The sequence below is a fragment of the Crinia signifera genome, chromosome 2 (assembly GCF_055691185.1).
Source record: "Crinia signifera chromosome 2, ASM5569118v1, whole genome shotgun sequence".
NCBI lineage: Eukaryota > Metazoa > Chordata > Amphibia > Anura > Myobatrachidae > Crinia > Crinia signifera.
In genome coordinates, this window is record NC_139218.1 from 59,895,105 (window position 1) to 59,914,288 (window position 19,184).

Sequence of the window (19,184 nt, forward strand, 5' to 3'; positions counted from 1 at the left end):
AGGCGCTCCTGCGCACAGCTCTTATGAGAGCGGCTCATTCCCTTTTGGAAAAAGGGGTGGTAATTCCGGTTCCCAGGGCAGAGTGGAAGAAAGGCTTTTACTCCACGCTGTTCCTGGTGCCCAAACCAGACGGGTCTTTCAGACCAATACTAAACTTGAAGTCCTTAAATGTCCACCTATGGGTAGACCATTTCAAAATGGATTCTTTGAGGACTGTACTCCTGAGTCTGGATCAGGGAGAATTTTTGGCGTCCATGGATGTCCAAGACGCATATCTGCACGTTCCCATTCACCCGGAACATCAGACACTGTTGAGGTTTTCTATAGGAGACCTGCATTTGCAATTCCAGGCGTTACCCTTTGGGCTAGCAACCGCGCCAAGGGTATTTACAAAAATAATGTCAGTGATGGCGGCTGTGCTGAGGCTCAGGGGAATCACAGTAATACCCTATTTGGACGATCTCCTGTTCAAAGCAGAGTCAGCAGCCCTGCTTCAAAGTCATTTAAAAGAGGCCATCAGTTTTTTGCAGGCTCACGGCTGGATTTTAAACTTACAAAAATCTCAGTTGGTACCATCACAGAGGCTCCAGTTCTTGGGAGTCATACTGGATACCCATCTCCATCGGGTATTTCTCCCGGAGATAAAGGCCAGGGACCTGGTCACCTTAGTTCAGGAGATTCTCAGAACTCCGAGCTTGTCAGTATGGAGGTGCCTCAAGCTCCTGGGGAAAATGGTGGCGTCATTCGAGACGCTTCAATTTGCCAGGTTCCACTCTCGAGTATTCCAATGGAACATTTTGTCAGCCTGGTCAGGAGACACTTTGACCATGAAGACGGAGTTGATAGTGCTGTCTGCGGACACTCGGGACTCCTTGAAATGGTGGACAGAGGTAGATTCCCTTCAATGGGGTCGGTCATTACAGACCTGGGACTGGTTGGTAGTAACTACCGATGCCAGTCTCAGGGGCTGGGGGGCAGTAGTCCTGGATCTCAGGCTGCAGGGCCTGTGGACGGCAGAGGAATCAGTGTTACCAATCAACATCTTGGAGCTGAGAGCTGTCTGGAAAGTGATTTCCTTGGCGGGAGACAGGTTACGGAACCTCCCTTTGAGGATTCAGACCGACAATGCCACAGCTGTGGCGTATCTAAATCACCAGGGAGGTACACGCAGCAGATTGGCCATGTGGGAGGTGTCCAGAATCTTCCTATGGGCGGAACAGAATGTTCCCGCCGTATCGGCTATATTCATTCCAGGAGTGGAGAATATAGAAGCAGACTTCCTGAGCAGGGAGGAGCTCAAGGAAGGAGAATGGAGTCTACACCCTCAGGTGTTTCACCAGATCACTGCAATGTGGGGTACTCCGGATTTGGACCTAATGGCTTCCAGGTTCAACCATCAGGTGCCCAGGTTCTATGCCAGAACGAGAGATCCGCTAGCAGAGGCAGTAGATGCCATGACGACTCATTGGCAGGGAAATCTTCTTTATGCGTTCCCGCCAATTCCAATGTTAGCGAGAATGTTGAAGAGGGTACAGGACCAGAAGGTTCCGGTGATCCTTGTGGCCCCAGATTGGCCAAGGAGGTCCTGGTACTCCAGGCTTCAGAGGTTATCAGTGGATTCATGGCGTCTACCTCTGAGACCAGATCTGTTAAGACAAGGCCCATTCAATCACCTGGATTCCGATCCATTGATTTTGACGGCCTGGCTATTGAAACCGCCATTTTGAAAAAGAAAGGGTTTTCTGATGCAGTGGTGCAAACTATGATAAAAGCCAGAAAAGCTGTTTCTTCGGCAAATTATTATAGAGTCTGGAAGACTTATATTAGATGGTGTGAGAGGCGAAAGGTTCACACATCTCACTTCAAATTATCAAAAATGTTGGAATTTTTACAAGATGGGTTTTCATCGGGCCTAAGCCTTCAGTCATTGAAGGTGCAGATTTCGGCCTTGTCCATCTATTTTCAAAAAAGAATTGCCATTTTGCCGGAGATTCAAACTTTTTTACAAGGGGTATCCAGACTAAAACCCCCTTACAAGCAACCAGTAGCGCCTTGGGATCTGTCACTGGTTTTGGATTGCCTTCAAAAGGCACCATTTGAGCCTTTAAGGTCGGCTGACTTTAAGTTTCTCACGTGGAAGCTAGTGTTTTTGTTAGCAGTAGCATCTGCTAAAAGAGTTTCAGAGTTGGGAGCCTTGTCATGCAAATCTCCCTTCTTAATTTTTCATGATGACAGGGCTGTTCTGAGAACAGTGCCTCAGTTTTTGCCGAAGGTTGTATCTGCCTTCCATTTAAATCAGGAGATAGTTCTACCTGTGTTTCAACCCCCAGAGGGTTCTAAAAAAAGGGACAAGTTGAAGACTTTGGATGTTGTGCGTGCCTTACGCATATATGTGGACAGAGTGAAGAGTGTCAGAAAGACTGACACATTATTGGTACTGTATGACGTACACAAAATTGGTTGGCCTGCATCTAAGCAGACTATTGCTAGGTGGTTGCGATCTGTGATAGCATTTGCTTACGCCAAAGCGGGTAGGCCTGTACCGGCTAGAATTAATGCGCATACCACCAGGTCAGTTGCCACCTCTTGGGCGGTTCGACATGGGGCCACAGCTGAGCAGGTTTGCAGAGCTGCCACTTGGTCATCTGTTCACACATTTGCCAAATTCTATAGATTCCATGAGTTCGCGTCGGAGGACGCATCATTCGGGCGAGCAGTGCTGAGAGCTGCAGACCTGAGCGTACCCTCCCAAAGGACCGGCTCTGGAACGTCCCAGTGTTGAGCTGTGTCACCAGGACCATTGAAAGAGAAAAAGGGATTTTTGTAAGAACTTACCGTTCGAATCCCTTTCTCTGATATGGTCCTGGTGACACAGCGATCCCTCCCTTACGCTCAGTAAGTATGCCAGAAATTTCATGATGTTCATGTTAAAATGGTTTAATGTTAACAGTTACTGTTATAAAATGTGCATGTAATATGTGCAGGCGTTTGTACTGAGTTAATGTATTCCAGTGGCTTTGAAAGTTGAACTGAAGAGTCCAGGGATGCAGTAGGGGAGGAGCCTACCCTCTAAAGCTTTAGGATAGGTGCCTGGCTCCTTCGGACCCTCCTACATCCCAGTGTTGAGCTGTGTCACCAGGACCATATCAGAGAAAGGGATTCGAACGGTAAGTTCTTACAAAAATCCCTTTTTAATAAGACCCACAGTACCCGGGGTGGAAGACCAGCAGAGGGGAGGCAGTGCTTGCCCTGTAGCACCTCCCCCAGCTCTGGGCACCATCTACTGCAGATTTCCCATCCTAGAGCTGACTGGGTTGGGATCATTTGGTCTATTGCATTATGGTAGAAAGTCATTAGGTCGAATCCATTAGGTCGACATGCTAAAAGGTCGACATGATTCTAGGTCGACATGGGAAAAGGTCGACATGATTCTAGGTCGAAAGGTCATTAGTTCGACAGGTCATTAGTTCGACAAGGTCATTAGTTCGACATTGTCTATGTCGACATTCACAAGGTCGACATGGGGTTTTTCACTGTTTTTTTACCTGAATGTCAACACAGTCGACATGGACACAGTTTAAAGTGCACTGCATCCCCTCGCATCGCTCGCTGCGCTCGCTATGCGTCGGGCACGGTGCCTCGCTACGCTCGGCACACTATTTTATTCTCCCACCACGCCCTAGTGGATGGTAGGGCATGAAATACCGCCTGTCGGCACATGTTGGCTCAAAAAACAGTGAAAAACTCCATGTCGACCTTGTGAATGTCGACATAGACATTGTCGAACTAATGACCTTGTCGAACTAATGACCTGTCGAACTAATGACCTTTCGAACTAGAATCATGTCGACCTTTTCCCATGTCGACCTAGTCATGTCGACCTTTTAGCATGTCGACCTAATGGTTCGACCTAATGACTTTCTACCATAATGCAGTAGACCAAATGACCGCATCCCAGCTGACTCACTCTCCCACTTCCCTCACAGAGATCCTGGCAGCTATCTTGACAGCATAGCAGCAGCAGGTCTCCAGGATTGCTTGGCAAGGTCTCCCATATAAAACCTCCAGAATTCTGACTTTTTTGCACATAGGCTCTCCAGGATCTGCTGGGAAGTGCCGACTTAGGTCTTCATCTTAGATCCCTCAAGGTTCATATCGGCCTTGTCGGTGTGGTTTCAGCCACAGATTGCCTCTATGCCTGATGTGCATACGTTCATTAAAAATGTTCTATGTATTCAGGCTCTATGTCCCCCCAGTGGCTTCATGGGATCTGTCTATTGTGTCAAAGGCTTTGCAATAGTCTCCCTTTGAGCCTCTGGAATCTGTGGACCTTAAATGGCTCACAATCAAGGTCTTCTTTTAATTTAGCTTGCTATTGCTTCCGCAAGAAGGGTTTCAAACTTAGGAGCTTTGTCCTGTCATCCGCTTTTTTTCTGATCTTACACTGTGACAGGGCGGTTCTCCAAATATGACCCAGTTACTTACCTAAGGTGGTGACGTCATTTCACCTTAACCAATAGATTGTGGTCCTGGCTTTTAATTCTTCGGACTTGTTGGCTAAAGATTGTTCTTTAGATGTGGTTAGAGCTCTGCTTGTCTCTGTTGACACGACTGCCTCTTTTAGACGGTCTAATGCCCATGTTGTTCTGTTTGGCTTTCATAAACATGGCTGGCATGCGAATAAGCAAACTTTGGCCAGATGGATTAGAATGGTGATAGCACATGCTTATGCGCAAGCTGGTGTTCCAGCTTCAGCTTTGATTAAGGCCCATTGTACTCGGTCTGTTGGATGTTCTTGGGCGGCCCATTGTGGCGCGTCCGCAGAACAGTTGTGCAAGGAGGCTAGGTGTTCCTCAGTGAACGCGTTACTTAGGTTCTATGCCTTTGATACCTTTGCCTCCCAAGATGCTTCCTTTGGACGCTGGATTCTCATATCCACAGTCATGTCCCTTCCCTTTAGAACTTCTTTTGAACATCTCCAATGTTTCCCTGTGGAAACCTATGGACCCTGCTGCAGAAAGTAAGAGTTATTGTAGACTAACCATTAACTTTTATGGTACTTGTTTAGTTTAACGGCGGCACTTCCCAGCAGATCATATGCAAATTGCATGCAATATTTGCATAAGATTTGCATATGATTCGATCTGCGATGCGATTTAACACACCCCCACTATCCACGTCAGCCCAAAGCGTGGCGGGCGCAGTGTGCCCCACAAGCGGACGCGGTACGCATACTCCCGACCTGTTCATACCCCCACTATCCACATCGGCGTGGAGTTGATTCTATAAAGTGTGGCTAGCGCAGCGAGCCACTGATCCCGAAGCGTGGCGAGTGTCTGCTTAAAATGAGCCCGAAGCATACGTCAAGTAATCCACGTCCCCTCGCTGCGCTCGCCATGCTTCGGGCTCGTTTTGCGCATCCCCTCGCCACGCTTCTGGCTCGGTGGCTCGCTGCACTCGCCACACTTTATAAAATCACTCCGCGCCGACATGGATAGTGGGGATATGAACAGGTCGGAAGGACACTTACCGCATCCCCTCACGGGGATTACTGCGCTCGCCACGCTTCGGGCTGACCTGGATAGTGGGGGTGTGCTAAATCGCATTGCGGATTGAATCGTATGCAAATTGCGTGCAATCTGCTAGAAAGTGCCGCCGTGAAACTAAACAAGTACCCTTTTACTGCAAGTACATATGGTTCCACAGGGCTCCCACCCCTACACACCTGTCTTCTTTGGGGTTATGGACATAAGCCACTGGTTCCTTCTGTCATGAGAATGTGTTCTTATGTTTCTAACATTTTCCTTCTTTCTTGCCTGCTTCCTGCATTAGACTGGTTAACAAAACTGAGCTCACAGTGCCTGGAGGCGGGGTTATAGAGGAGGCCATCAGATGCATCCTGGGACAGCTTAAGATGTGCCTCTGGATACACCACAATGTTTCCCTGTGGAAACATATGTACCTTGCAGAAAGAGTTGACAATGGGCGTTTTCGCCCAGCATGTATGCAGCGTGTATGCAGACAGATGATGGGGAATATCGTTGACCTGAAAATCGCTCCGTGCATACACACTGATTGATTTTTCCTGGGGTGTTTGACTTTCCATAGCAGGACGCTATGGAAAGTCATCCACCCCATCGCTCATCTGCTGATAATACCAGCAGATGAGTGGCGATGGCTGATGGTGATGCGAGAGCGCACATCAGCGCTCACTGCTCATTGCTGGCCCATACAGACTGGGCAGCGTTCGAGCTGAAAGCAGCTCAAATGATAAGTGAGCTGCTTTCAGCTCATAATTGCCCAGTGTGTATGGGCATTTACTGTCCAGGCTTATGGGGGAGTGAGGTAAAATGAGTGACATGATGTTCAAAATTTCCACACTAATTACTACAGTGTGGGGGGAGCTAAAGATTCAGCCAATCAACTTGTAACTGCCACTTTACATGCCCGTTTCTAAAATGACAGGAGCTGATTGGTTGGTACTTTATTTCCCTCCAATGTTTGATACATTGTCCCCTCTGCATGTGCAGCTCATAGGCTTGTGCTGTTTTGTTCCGTGGTGCATACTTTGCAACTGTCCCATGTAGGCACAGATAATCAGTTTTACAGGTAATGCTGAATGAAAACTACGGACCATGGGCCAGGTGTACTAAGCTTCAAAAAAGTGGAGAGCGTTAAACAACCAGCCAATCTGCTTCTAAAGGTGCCCACACACTAGAACGATTTTTTGGCCGATTTCCGATAACTCGGCTGATATATCGTCCGATGTTTACCGATAATCGGTCGAAAATTGGCCTATTTCGGTCCCGTGGTTCTTTTGCTAAATCTTCTGATCTTACGTGCTGCATGAAAGATCAGAAGATTTAACAAAAGATCCATAGGAACGCACACGGGATCTTAAGAAAAATGTTTGGTAAAGATGTGCGCTTGCCTGAAATCTTTTGTCCAGGACAGGCAAAAGATTTGAAGGCTTATGCTCACATCTTATGATCGCAGATCTTTCTAGTGTGTGGGCACCGTAACTGTCATTTATAAACCCAGTCTGTAACATGATCGTTATGAGCTGATTGTTGGCTGGTTGTTTATCACTCGGCACTTTATCGCTTTTTAAAGCTTAGTCCATCTGGCCCATAGGATGAAGAGTGCAGCTATAATGCACCGCCACGTCATTACTGTATTCCAGCTGCCTTTATCTATGTCTCAGAACTTGTGTTAGATACTTATGGCTTAAAATACTGGCAGAGGTTTTGGGTGACAAATTTTGCTTGGGACACACAATTATGATGCAGGAATGCACATGGCCAAATAGTTTATGCTGGTTCTCTGTAAGCACTTATTTCTCTCTCTAGCTGCAAGATAATCTGTTATTGTATTTGTGTTTCCATCAGCCTGTAGTCAAACTCCTGTATAACAGAAGCAACAACAAATACTCCTACACAAGGTGAGTTTTTTGGCCCCCTTTGTGTTTGCTGTAACTGCTTTATCAGTATAGGAATCAGTGTAATAAAATAGCTTGTTTGGTTCTTAGGTCACAGAGAGATACGGGGACTTCTCTCTGCTGCTCCATGTCCTTCACAGCTAATGAATTCCTCTCGTGTTCACAGTTCAGATTACAACACCAGTGCATGTCCTGGAAGTTGGCAGTGTAGTATTTCATTAACACCAAGATGTAAATCTAATATGGGGCGACAAGCAGGAGTTTGTCCGAGAGTGACCCTATTTATAAAAGCACCTTTATTGTGTGTAGTTCAAGATATCAGATATCTATCAGGATTGATCCCTAAAAATCATTGTGTTATAAAAAAATTATTTTGGTTGTAGGGAAATATTTTAGGAAAAGTACTAGAAGTGTAATTGTTTTGGGGTTTTTAACATTTTTGCAGGTATCTGGTTTTATGAGCATTTGATATCGATCAGATCTAGGGCCTTATTCTAGTTCACTCTTTCTGACAAAATCCTTCTTAGATGGGCAAAACCATGTGCACTGCAGGTGGGGCAGATGTAACTTGTGCAGAGAGAATTAGATTTGGGTGAGTTATTTTGTTTCTGTGCAGGGTAAATACTGGCTGCTTTATTTTTACACTGCAATATAGATCTCACTTTGAAGTAAAACCCCACCCAAATCTAATTCTCTCTGCACATGTTACATCTGCCCCCCTGCAGTCCACATGGTTTTGTCCATCTAAGAAGGATTTTGTCAGAAAGAGTGAACTAGAATAAGGCCCCTAGTTACAGCAGTGTATCTCTGCTCCAGTCCTCCTGTACCAGGGACAGGTTATGTTTTGTGGAATTCTTTAATCCAGTACATGTGAGGTAATTTAATTTGCCGGGTCGGTAATTATCACACCTGCTTCCACAGAAAGCCTTAAAACATGACCTGTTGGGAAAACTCGGTTTGTGTTGAGAGGATAATAATGTCTGCAATGAATACGCACAGATACAGTGATGCCTGTCTTTCAGGACGTAATATTGTAAAATAGTGTGGGGAAGGGAGGATTACAGTTCATTCTATGGAGGCCTATGTAAAGCTGGGGAAACACTAATTGATATATCTGCAGATCAATTGATCTGCAGATATATCTACAGATGGATTGGGCAGCGTGTTCTCCGCTCACACTGCCCGATCCGTCGGTACTGACATCACAAGTGGGCGGATACATTTGCATGCACTCGCCCACTGTGCTGTCAATCACTGGCAGCTCTCTGTGCAGCTGTATGGGCGTCGGTGGATCGCCTGTACACACAGCACAATGCACCTATTTATATCTATGGATATATTGGGCTGTGTTGCAGAGCCAACACGACATATCGGTGAAGGACGACGTTCGGATATATCGCTCGTACATATGGGCCGATGGTGCATCGATATATTGCCCAGTGTGTACGCACCTTTGATGATGTTTTTATTTTTGTGAACTTCCTTTTTAAAGCAATAAAGGTCTTTGTTTTTTGTTTCTTATATATTATGCAGAATGTGCATGCTGCAGCTAACCTTTGTATTAAGAAAAGTAAGATAATAATGTTCCGCTAATGTTTGGTTTCCTTTCATATGACCACACTAGCACCTCTGACGACAACCTTCTGAAAAATATTGAGCTATTTGACAAACTTTCTCTGCGCTTCAATGGACGAGTTTTATTTATGAAGGATGTGATTGGAGATGAGATTTGCTGCTGGTCGTTCTATGGTCAGGGCCGGAAGCTAGCGGAAGTCTGCTGCACCTCCATTGTTTATGCCACTGAAAAGAAGCAGACAAAGGTACAGGCAGTGCGGTCATGTGACAGTGGTGGAGGCTTCGGCCTTCCTCTACACATTGTGTCCTAAATGCATATGCTGTAATGTTCTTTCTATTTCAGAATGGTTAGAGTCACTCCATATCAAACCATTTACACTGACATGGAATACATCTCTCCTCATGAGGTTTAGATGAGGCTACATCCATACATATATCCATACATACATATTTGTCAGCTTGATTGATTTCCAGCAACTTAGGCTGTAATCATAAGTATAACCTTTGGGGAAACCATCCTATAAATTTGTAATCTGATACGAATACATACAGTAGTACTCAGTTGCAATGTATAGAAGATCAAGGTCCTCAAATAAATATACCAACACACACCTATAGGGCCGGAAACAAATGATACATCGCGCCTGATCTCCCAGGAGATCGCAGTTGATTTTTTTTCTGTCACACTGTTCGCGCTCAGTAAGGTTGGGTTTAGCCGTGCATAGCGGCTAAACCCAACCAACTAATGGGCGTGCAGCAAAAATTCCTGTTTGAGCACTCAAACAGGTGACATCTCCTGTCTCAGCTCACCACCTGTGACCTGAAATGAAAAGTCTATGCCAGCATCTGGACGCTCTCGAACGGAGGGTGCCCTCCTAGTGGCTGCCGGCATGAAAACATTTAAATACAGCCCATAGTGTTATTGGATGGACAGCATATAGAAGCATATTTTGCCAATGATGCATCCAGCCTCTTTGCCTGACTGGTGAAGCACCAGACATGTGACTGACCTGACCACTTCCATGTGACAAAACATGCTGCATATTTATTACTCAGATCACACATGTGCATATGACCTTGGTGACTTTACATGTACAGTATGTATAAATAGTGCTGTAAATGTCTGGTATCTGTATGTTTCATGAGTCTCTCTCTTTATAATGAAGCCACTATTACCCCATTCATACCACAAAACAAAATACCGGGTTAAAGCTTTTCAACCCGGTAATTTGCCGGGAAACCCGGGATTTTTGGTGGTGTGGAAGGGTCAACACGGCTCTCAAATCCCGGCACTCTGACCATGCACTTGACCAGGGTTGGAGTGCTGGGATTTAAGACCCGTGTTGACCCTTTCACACCACCAAAAAAAACGGGTTTTGCTGCAAATTACCGGGTTGAAAAGCTTTAACCCGGTAATTTGCGGGTGGTGTGAATGGGGTCCGGCTGCACCCGGCAAAATTACCTGGCACTTAAAAATGCCGGGTAATTGCTGGGTGGCTGGTGTGAAAGGGGTATAAGTTAGATCTAGTGGCCCATTAAATAATTCAAGATCCTACACAATTTAGAATAAATATTTTATTTTAAGTGTCCATTTGCATTACAGAGTATTACGAGTAGGGTGTCCAATCCCGGGATCGGGATCGGCGGGATCCCGGGATTTGGCCTAAAAAACGCCGGGATTTGAATCCCGGGATTGGATCTTCCAATCCCGGGATTTCGGGATTATATGCGCATGCGCATATCTAATGCCGGGCAGCGTCTGAGCGAGTGCTCAGACGCTACCCAGGAGGTCCTGATCCCCAGACTGCAGTCTGGAGCGGGTATGGGCAGTCCGACCTGCGCAGCGTGACCTCTGACCATCACGCTGCGCAGGTCGGACTGCCCATACCCGCTCCAGAATCATCTTTGACCTGGACCGGACCTGGCAGCGTCGGCCGCCCGCCCTCCGGCGGCTCTGCTGCTGCTGCTACCGCCGCTGATGCCTCCTGCTCCCGGCCGCCTACCGCCGCTGACGCCTCCTGCCCTGTCTGCCCTGCTCCCGGCCGCCTACCGCCGCTGACGCCTCCTGCCCTGTCTGCCCTGCTCCCGGCCGCCTACCGCCGCTGACGCCTCCTGCCCTGTCTGCCCTGCTCCCGGCCGCCGTTGTGAGTAAATGAATGTGTGCGGCGGCTGTAGCGGGGGGGACTGGGCTTCTTTGGAGCATTTGTTTTGCCTGAACTGATTAGAGATGCCAATCCCGGGATCCCGGGAATCCCGGGATTGAGCATTTTTCAATCCCGATTCCCGGGATTGAAAAAATGCCCCGGGATTGGCATCCCTAATTACGAGTATCTCATAGATGCCTTTGTTTTTGGGCGCTCTTTGAGATACTTGGGTCATACTGGAAGCTGGCAAATAAATCTATGTTTTGACTTCATTATGGAACATCGTACAAGTTTGTTCTTTTCCGTCCATTTACAGCTATTTTAGAGTTTATCTTCTTGTATTTGTTTATTAGCTTAAACTTAAAACACATCAGCATTATTTTACAGCATTTCAGTGGAGGTCTGCATCATTGCCTAATAGGAACCCCCAGATCCTACAGTTTGTTAGCTCAGAAGAAGACCATTATCAATGTTGCAGGAGATGGGCCACAAATTATATCTCGTACACACCTGAATGATGCGTAGGCCAGTCACTCAATGTGCCGACTGACACAGCCATTTAGCAAGTACTGTGCACAAGCAATATTGTGCATACACAATAAGTCGCTTGAAAAGCCTGGCCACAGGTACCAGTACTGAAGTAATTGTCGGCAGTTTCTGGGCAGGCATTTGGGGTGGTCAGTGGAGCAGCCCTGCGGTTATCAGGTGTAATGCTATATATCAGCATTATCTGTACTGCAGGGCAAACGCAATGGGCCAAATGTAATAGGGTGTGAAAATCAGAAAGCGAGAGATTTTGGGAGAATTTTCCAATGTTTTTAAAGCGGCAATCATTTACACTGAGAGAAAAAAAAAGTTGATTTTGCCACTTTAAAAAATTAAAAAAGGGATCGCTCTCCCAAAATCTCTCACTTTCTGAATCTCAAACCCTAATACATTTGACCCAATATGTCTATCTTGTGCACGCACCTGCCAGTGAACTACGCAATATGTTGTTCTTCGGCTGAAAACATGATGCATAGTGTTACTAGCAAAACAAACCTGTGGTGATTGAAATGGGGAAGAGAAGGTGGCATAGTATCCGACCGCTCACAGCATTCACTTCTCCCTGTTTTCATTGGCTCCATGCACAGTGGCGGTGGCACCCCCATTGAAGTGTTACATGGTGGAGTAAACGGTCTTATTTCCTATCAACTTTGATCTTCCCCCTCCATCCTTTACTTGTCTGCGAATATATACAGTATCTGCCATCTCTCTCGCTAACATTGTATGTTGTTAAAATAAAATCCATTTCTCTTTCCCTGAATTAGGTTGAGTTTCCTGAAGCACGCATTTATGAAGAGACCCTAAATGTGTTACTGTATGAGACCCCTCGAGTCCCTGACAACTCCTTGCTGGAAGCTACAAGTCGCACCCGCAGCCAAGCGTCTCACAGTGAGGACGATGAAGGCTTAGAGCTCAGAGACCGCGTCCGCCGTATTCACGTGAAGAGATATAGCACATATGACGACCGACAGCTCGGGCACCAATCTGCTTACAGGGACTAACTCTGTATTGAGTTCATAAGAACAGTGTGACGTCCTCGTTGACTAGAGACGTTTTTGGCCAAAAACCTATTTGTATGGAGATCTGGTTATGCCTTCCTAGCATCCAAGCTAGTATGCATGATGCTCTGTCATCTAATCTGTAGCTTCAAATGACTTCAAATTTGTGTTTTGATAGCAGATCCGATTACATTTCTAGCAGACGAGCATGTCTCTAAAGATTTGGCTTGATGCTGAGCAATAGTCCTGCCCACTGCCCAGCGTACAGTATGTATAGTGTTAGATTTCTCTACCTACAATGTTAGAACGCTTTAGTGGATATACACTTCTCACTTGCTGCAAGGGTGGATCTTTGCTGACGACACAAAACCGTTTATTTGACCATTTAGGGTGATGAGTTTTGACTTACAGCGGCTGATTATGACCGATTTCTGTGTTCAACAACTCCCATTTTAATGCGCTATGTAGGTTTTACAATAGTTCTAAACCCACCCCAGCCGTGCCTTATTGTAGAACATATTCTCATGTAGCTTGCTGGGTGTGAGAATGATCAATGCTCATCCTGAAGAACCTCTTTACTCTAATGCAGTGGTTCTCAAACTCGTTCCTCAGGACCCCACACTGTTCACGGTTTCAAGGTCACCCGGCAGGTGCACTCATTACTGACTGACGCATTTTAAAAGATTCACAGGCGGAGCTAATTATTTCACTTGATTCTGTGAGGAGACCTGCAAAACATGCACTGTGTGGGCTCCTGAGAACCGAGTTTGAGAACCTGTGCTCTAGTGTATAGCATCAACCGCACACTGGAGGCACCGATTTGTGTTCTCTGACATTCATAAGTGAGAATATACAATTTGCTTCTCTGGGTTTTTGTCCCAGGGGGAGAAAACCACTTACAGTATGTTACTTGGCGCGCTCGTAGACCTCTTCCAGTCTTTGAATCTCGAGACACAGAGCCTGCTCCTAAGCCATTTATTTACTATTTGGGGAAAGAAGCCAGCTACTCTGTTTTTTACATTTTATACTATGTTTTACTGCTGTAGAATGTGGATCAGAAATTCACTTTTTTGAGTAATGCTGTTTCACGCTGTTTTTATGAGTAAGGTGGGCCAGTCTTGCTGTGAAGATGTTGTGTTAAACAGTTGCACATGAAATGGATGAAAGCAAACTAATTACTAATATTATTTGTGATGATGTCTTCCAAATGCTATGATAGGTCTTTTGGTTAGCTTTCTGTATTTTTTACATATGCAAAGCTCTATACACTAAGGGTGCAGGTGACTGATCACCTTACCATGATCATCACAGTCCTGACCGGTGACCTCGAAAACGGTCACGTTTTCCCGGTCCCCGGCAGGTGCACTGTGTATCAACTGTCATATTTTTTAAAATCTACAGGTGACCTGTGAAACATTAACTGTGCGGGGTGTGATTCTAACAAACCTGTGATCTATCCTGATCGATCATTTCTTATGTTCAAAACACCTGTTCAGTCTTTAAGATCTTTTACAAGTCGCTTTGTGGCTATTTAATCGGCTAAAACCTATGACATACAGGATACATAGTCATTATTGTCAGGGATGCTTAAAATTCAGATGTTCAGATGTTTTAGATGAATAACGAGGTTTAGTTTTGGCAGAAAACTTGAGTTTGGCTAAAATATTGTCAGCCCTGAATTTAATGACGTGACCTAATTATTACTTCAGCCAGCCAAGTATGCAGGTGAAAATCCTGAAAAATGTTAGAATGCGTTTAGTTTTGGACAAGTCTGAATCATCTGTATACGTATTTTTTATTTATACAAATGTAATGGATTTGGCACATTACAAATAATGACACGAGATACCTAAAATAAGGGTTATTCACACATGCTCCCTGATTTAGATTATCCATCTCTTGTCTGATTTATTGTGCTCAATTTACTATACTTTCCCATAAGTATGGCATCATTTATTTCAGAACTCTGGGGTAGATGCAGAGAAGAAGTGATAAATATCACCAGCCAATCAGCTCCTGACTGTCCCTTTTTAAACCAGTCAGTCAGGAGCTGATTGGCCGTTGATAAAGTACCAGGCACTTTATCACTTCTCCTCCTTATCACTGTTTCATACATCTACACCTCTGTGCTGACAAGACTGACTTTTCATGGCCATGCTATTGAAAATGACCACTACATCTCTCTGTAAGGAAGTGAAATGTAATACTACATCAGGGCCCTTCTAGCTAAAAGGTGTGTACACACTGTGCGATTCTCTTTCCGTTGAATCCCAATTTGATCGGGATCGCACGGCAAGCAAAACACATTAGATTTTCACTATATAGTAAAGATTTGTACTATCTAGTCTTGCCTGCATTATCTATTTGCCCATTCAATCCAGATTTAGCGAGGACACGCATCGGGATTGAATCGGCATCAAATGCGGCTGTACATATGCGATTCAGTCTAACGTTTTATTCCATTTGGACTATATAGTTCACACAGCGTAAGAGCCAAATTATTATTATTTTTTTTTATGTAATAAGTAACTGTTTATACTGGATACGATTTAACGAACTCAGTCTTATTTTACAGCACTGGGCAGAGAAACGAACAAGTAGTCTTAATGTTTTTGCATTTGAAAATAGTATTTTTAAAGGAGCTTTATTATATGACCACATTGAAGCTTTCTGCCCTAATTTATATGTTGTATAGTTCAATATTGCACTTTTCCCTGTTGGGTTCCTATTCGGAACTTTGTTAAGGATATGTCAAAAACTGTTATAGACCAGTTTCTTTTTTTTTTTTTTTTTTTTTACGGCTTGTAGTTGTTGCGTTTTGTAGTCTATACCTTCCAATACTATGTTATGTCACGGCTGCACGGCAGGTTAGACATTGGTGCCTTTAGCTGCTATTTTGTTGCAGATTTGAGAACATTGGGCCTGATCAGACCCAGTTGCAGTTGGCATGCTTAAGATGGGGGACTACCCCACAGGCTGGGTACCACCCAGTACATTAGCAGATGCCCCCTGGTTGCACAGCCTAGCTGTGAAGCCAGGCCCATGCTGGCTATGTTCCAGGTAGCAGCCGCTGTGTGAAGTCACCCCAAGCAGTCTGGACACCCCTGCATTCTTCAGACCACTCCCACAAAACACTACGTCCAGCCCCCGCGATGCGCCGCCACCTCCAGCCATCACTGAAACTGCGATCTTCTGTGATTGCCAAATAGGAATTATGCATTTCTGTGACAGGATCTGAATCGGGCCCCTTTGTTGGGGATTTCTAGTTATCGTTATTCTTTAATAAATGGGAAAGTTGTTTTTAATCTTAGTTGCAGATGCCCATTAAGCTACTGTATTGTAGTAAACTTATACATCAGGCTGCACATTTTATGTTATGATGATTGTTTTCATATATAAGTTTTATGGTTTAAAATTGTGTTCTCATTCTATGTATTTTTTTAAACTGGTTTATTACATGTATCTGCTTTAACTAGGGTTAGTAGTTGGTGAAGAAATGTGCTGCATTGAAAATTAATTTATTAGAAAACTAGTTACTGTACCAGCATATCAAAATTACAGAGCTACAATTTAATTGCTTCATGGTGACATCTAGTGGCCACCGGCACAAAAAACAGTTCAATTCCCCCCCCCCCCCCCTTTATACCGCTTTCACACTGCCAAAATGTTTTGTTTTTTTTTAAACTCTATTTTTGAACAGTATTAAAAATGGGTCTGGGCCTTCACATTGCAGTAGATTACCGTTTAAGTACCATTCACATCAGTCAACCCTTTTAATCCCCTGAACACGTTTCAAGGCAGAACGCAGGGGACAGCCTATCACAGGTCTGTAGTCTGTTGTTTTTACTAAATACTGTTTCAGAGCCATTCTCACTGAATAAAAAACGGCTCTGAAATGTGTAGGACTCTGCTTTTTAAACGTTTTGAAATAGCGGTTATCTTTAACCGGTAAATCAACTCTGGCGCTTTCCCACTGCAGCCTTAAACATTTTAAAAATGAGAAAAAAAACAGAAATATACAGTTTAACAAGTGCGGTGTGAAAGGGGTATCACTGTATTAGGATATTTCCACCAGATTTAGACCTTACCTGTTTTTAAAACCTAATGCTGTATTTAAAACTGCATGGAATGATTGAAATAGCAAACAAAGCCACTATTTAAAATTACCATTTACTGTAGCAAAAGCTATGGTTTTAATGAGCTAAATAATATGCATGATCTACTTAAATATGTCCAACCTGCTCTTCAATAGAGTTGCCATATTAGTAGGGGTGTGCTTCTTCAAATAGACAGGCAGATTGTTTGACCACTAACTATAGAAATGTACAGTGTGGATTCATACATAAGTGGAGATCCAGTGATGACCGCATCACGTGATGACTTCCTGAAAGAGAGGGCAGGGCTAACTTTTTTTTTTTTTTTATCAAAGCTGCAGTTTTCTTAATGATGCACACATTTTTTATTTTGTTTTTAGAACTGAAAATTTCATTTTAATATATATATTTTTTTTTTTACCATGGAACTCAAAAACATGATTACAGTTGGGGAAAATATTACTGATCAAAACAAGTAGCCAGAAAATGTAGATTGTTTACTGTACTTTCTATTTATTACTATTTAATCAGATTTTTTTTCTCTAATTTGTCAATGGTGTATTTGTTTCCCAGCTAGTATTGTCATTTTCCTATATTATTTGTCCATTTTAAATGTAATTCAAGTTCACAATGCAAAATCAAAAATATTTAAAGTGGTAGGGGATGAAGTGAAGTACATCATTCACTTTCCCGGCATATGTACCGTACAGTCGGCATCCAGTAATAACTGACAATAGTTCACGTCATTTCCAGTTTTGTTGTCATATTACCTTTACTACATTTAGGGCTGATTTAAAACACCCACTAATAATGTGAATATCCACCTATTTTTTCCATTGGTGGAGAATGTTTTACGCATTTTGAAAATTTACAATATACAGTACATGGTTTTTAAAATGCCACTTTCAGTTTTGTGTATAGAACATTTCAAAGTAGATGATTTAAAAAGAAAATAAGCTACTCCAGAAGTCCTGCTACTTTCTGCAGTCACATCTTTGTATACGGAACAGTGTTTTGTGACCAGTACCACAGTAATGAATAGCCAAAAGGCATGGAATCGCTAGAGAAATATAATGGGATTATTTACTTTCAGTGGTCCCAGAACCCCCAAAATTGCAGTTGTATGTTTGCTATGAGAGCCAGAGCAAGAACTGGTCTTACAGAACAACACAAAAGGCCAATACCATCTGCTTCTAGGCCATTCAGTTTTATGGCATTGTTTTCACCGTTGAAGTTCAGCTCCTAGGCATCCAGAAGAGTTAAGTCACGGAGCCCATTTCTAATATGAAGGTTCTATAGGAATAGAGTGTTCATTCTAGCACCATGCGCCTGTTACATCCCCTGCAGTTCCTCTTTAATACATCGGGTGGCGCTCTCTGATCTGGTGCTTCTTGCACACCCTGGTCTGTATCTCAGTGTTTGCTAGGAGCACCAGATAAGAGAGTTACACCTTAGGCAGGTATCAGGAACTGCACAGGTTGTGACAGGTGCAGGGTGCTAGGATGAACACACACATTTTTGTATATGGATTTAAAATGGAGGGAAAAACAGTATTAAATATCAAGTTCATTGTTGATACCATTTCATTATTTTGAATGAAGAATTAAATATTATTTGTTTTCCCCTATAATGGGGGGTTATGGAACCAGCAGCAAAATTTTCGCCAGGCAAATTTTTTTTTGCCTTTTTTGGGGGTGAATTGCAAAATTAAATCAGTGAAAATGGACTAGAAAGTGTGCGAAATCGCCTGTGATTGAATACTGATCGGCAACTTTATTTTTTTTCTTCTAACTTATTTAACAATAGAATTATTTCTGTAACTATAGGACTGGACTAACTTTTAATGACCATTAAAAAAAAAGACTCCTTTTTTGTGAATTTGGTCTCTTTTTTTATTTTTTATCTTTTTTTTTTATATATAAAAGTAGAATATACAGTGCATTTTTTAAGTTACATTTGATTCCTCTGTAGGCAGATCTCTTCATTGATTGTTGTGGTGTGTAAACGCAGAACCAAAATGAAGATACAACCATAATAACCTTTTTCCAATAGTCGGTGTTATTGTTTGGCTCATATTATTTGTAAAACAATTACTTATTCATAGATACCGATTATCTGTTAAAGAATGATTATTTTATCTTTCTAAACAATAAAGATTAGTTCGAGCAATAAAGTGAAATATTTGGAGTACTTCATTTTTCTTTTAACTGTTGTTCCATCAAGTCAAATTAGTTGTTTTGTTACATTCGTTTGATGCCATCTAGTGGTTAAACATGATCAATAAGCAAAGCAAAGATTTCATTGCACCAGGTTGGTTTGTTGAACAGAGTACAGAAAATGTCACTTCACTTTTTCCTGCACTCACATATGGCAGAAATAGTTAAACTAC

General features: G+C 43.4%; 1 protein-coding gene across 1 annotated transcript in view; it reads left to right on the top strand.

The window, feature by feature from the left end:
- The window catches only part of TNFAIP1 (TNF alpha induced protein 1), a 46,542-nt gene extending 27,555 nt beyond the window's left edge, over nucleotides 1–18,987 (top strand). The window contains exons 5-7 of the mRNA XM_083172213.1: nucleotides 7,389–7,441; nucleotides 9,063–9,258; nucleotides 12,468–18,987. Coding sequence (XP_083028339.1) covers nucleotides 7,389–7,441; nucleotides 9,063–9,258; nucleotides 12,468–12,704 — 486 coding nt within the window. The 3' untranslated portion in view covers nucleotides 12,705–18,987. The remainder of the gene's footprint in view (nucleotides 1–7,388; nucleotides 7,442–9,062; nucleotides 9,259–12,467) is intronic.
- Nucleotides 18,988–19,184: the final 197 nt, after the last annotated feature.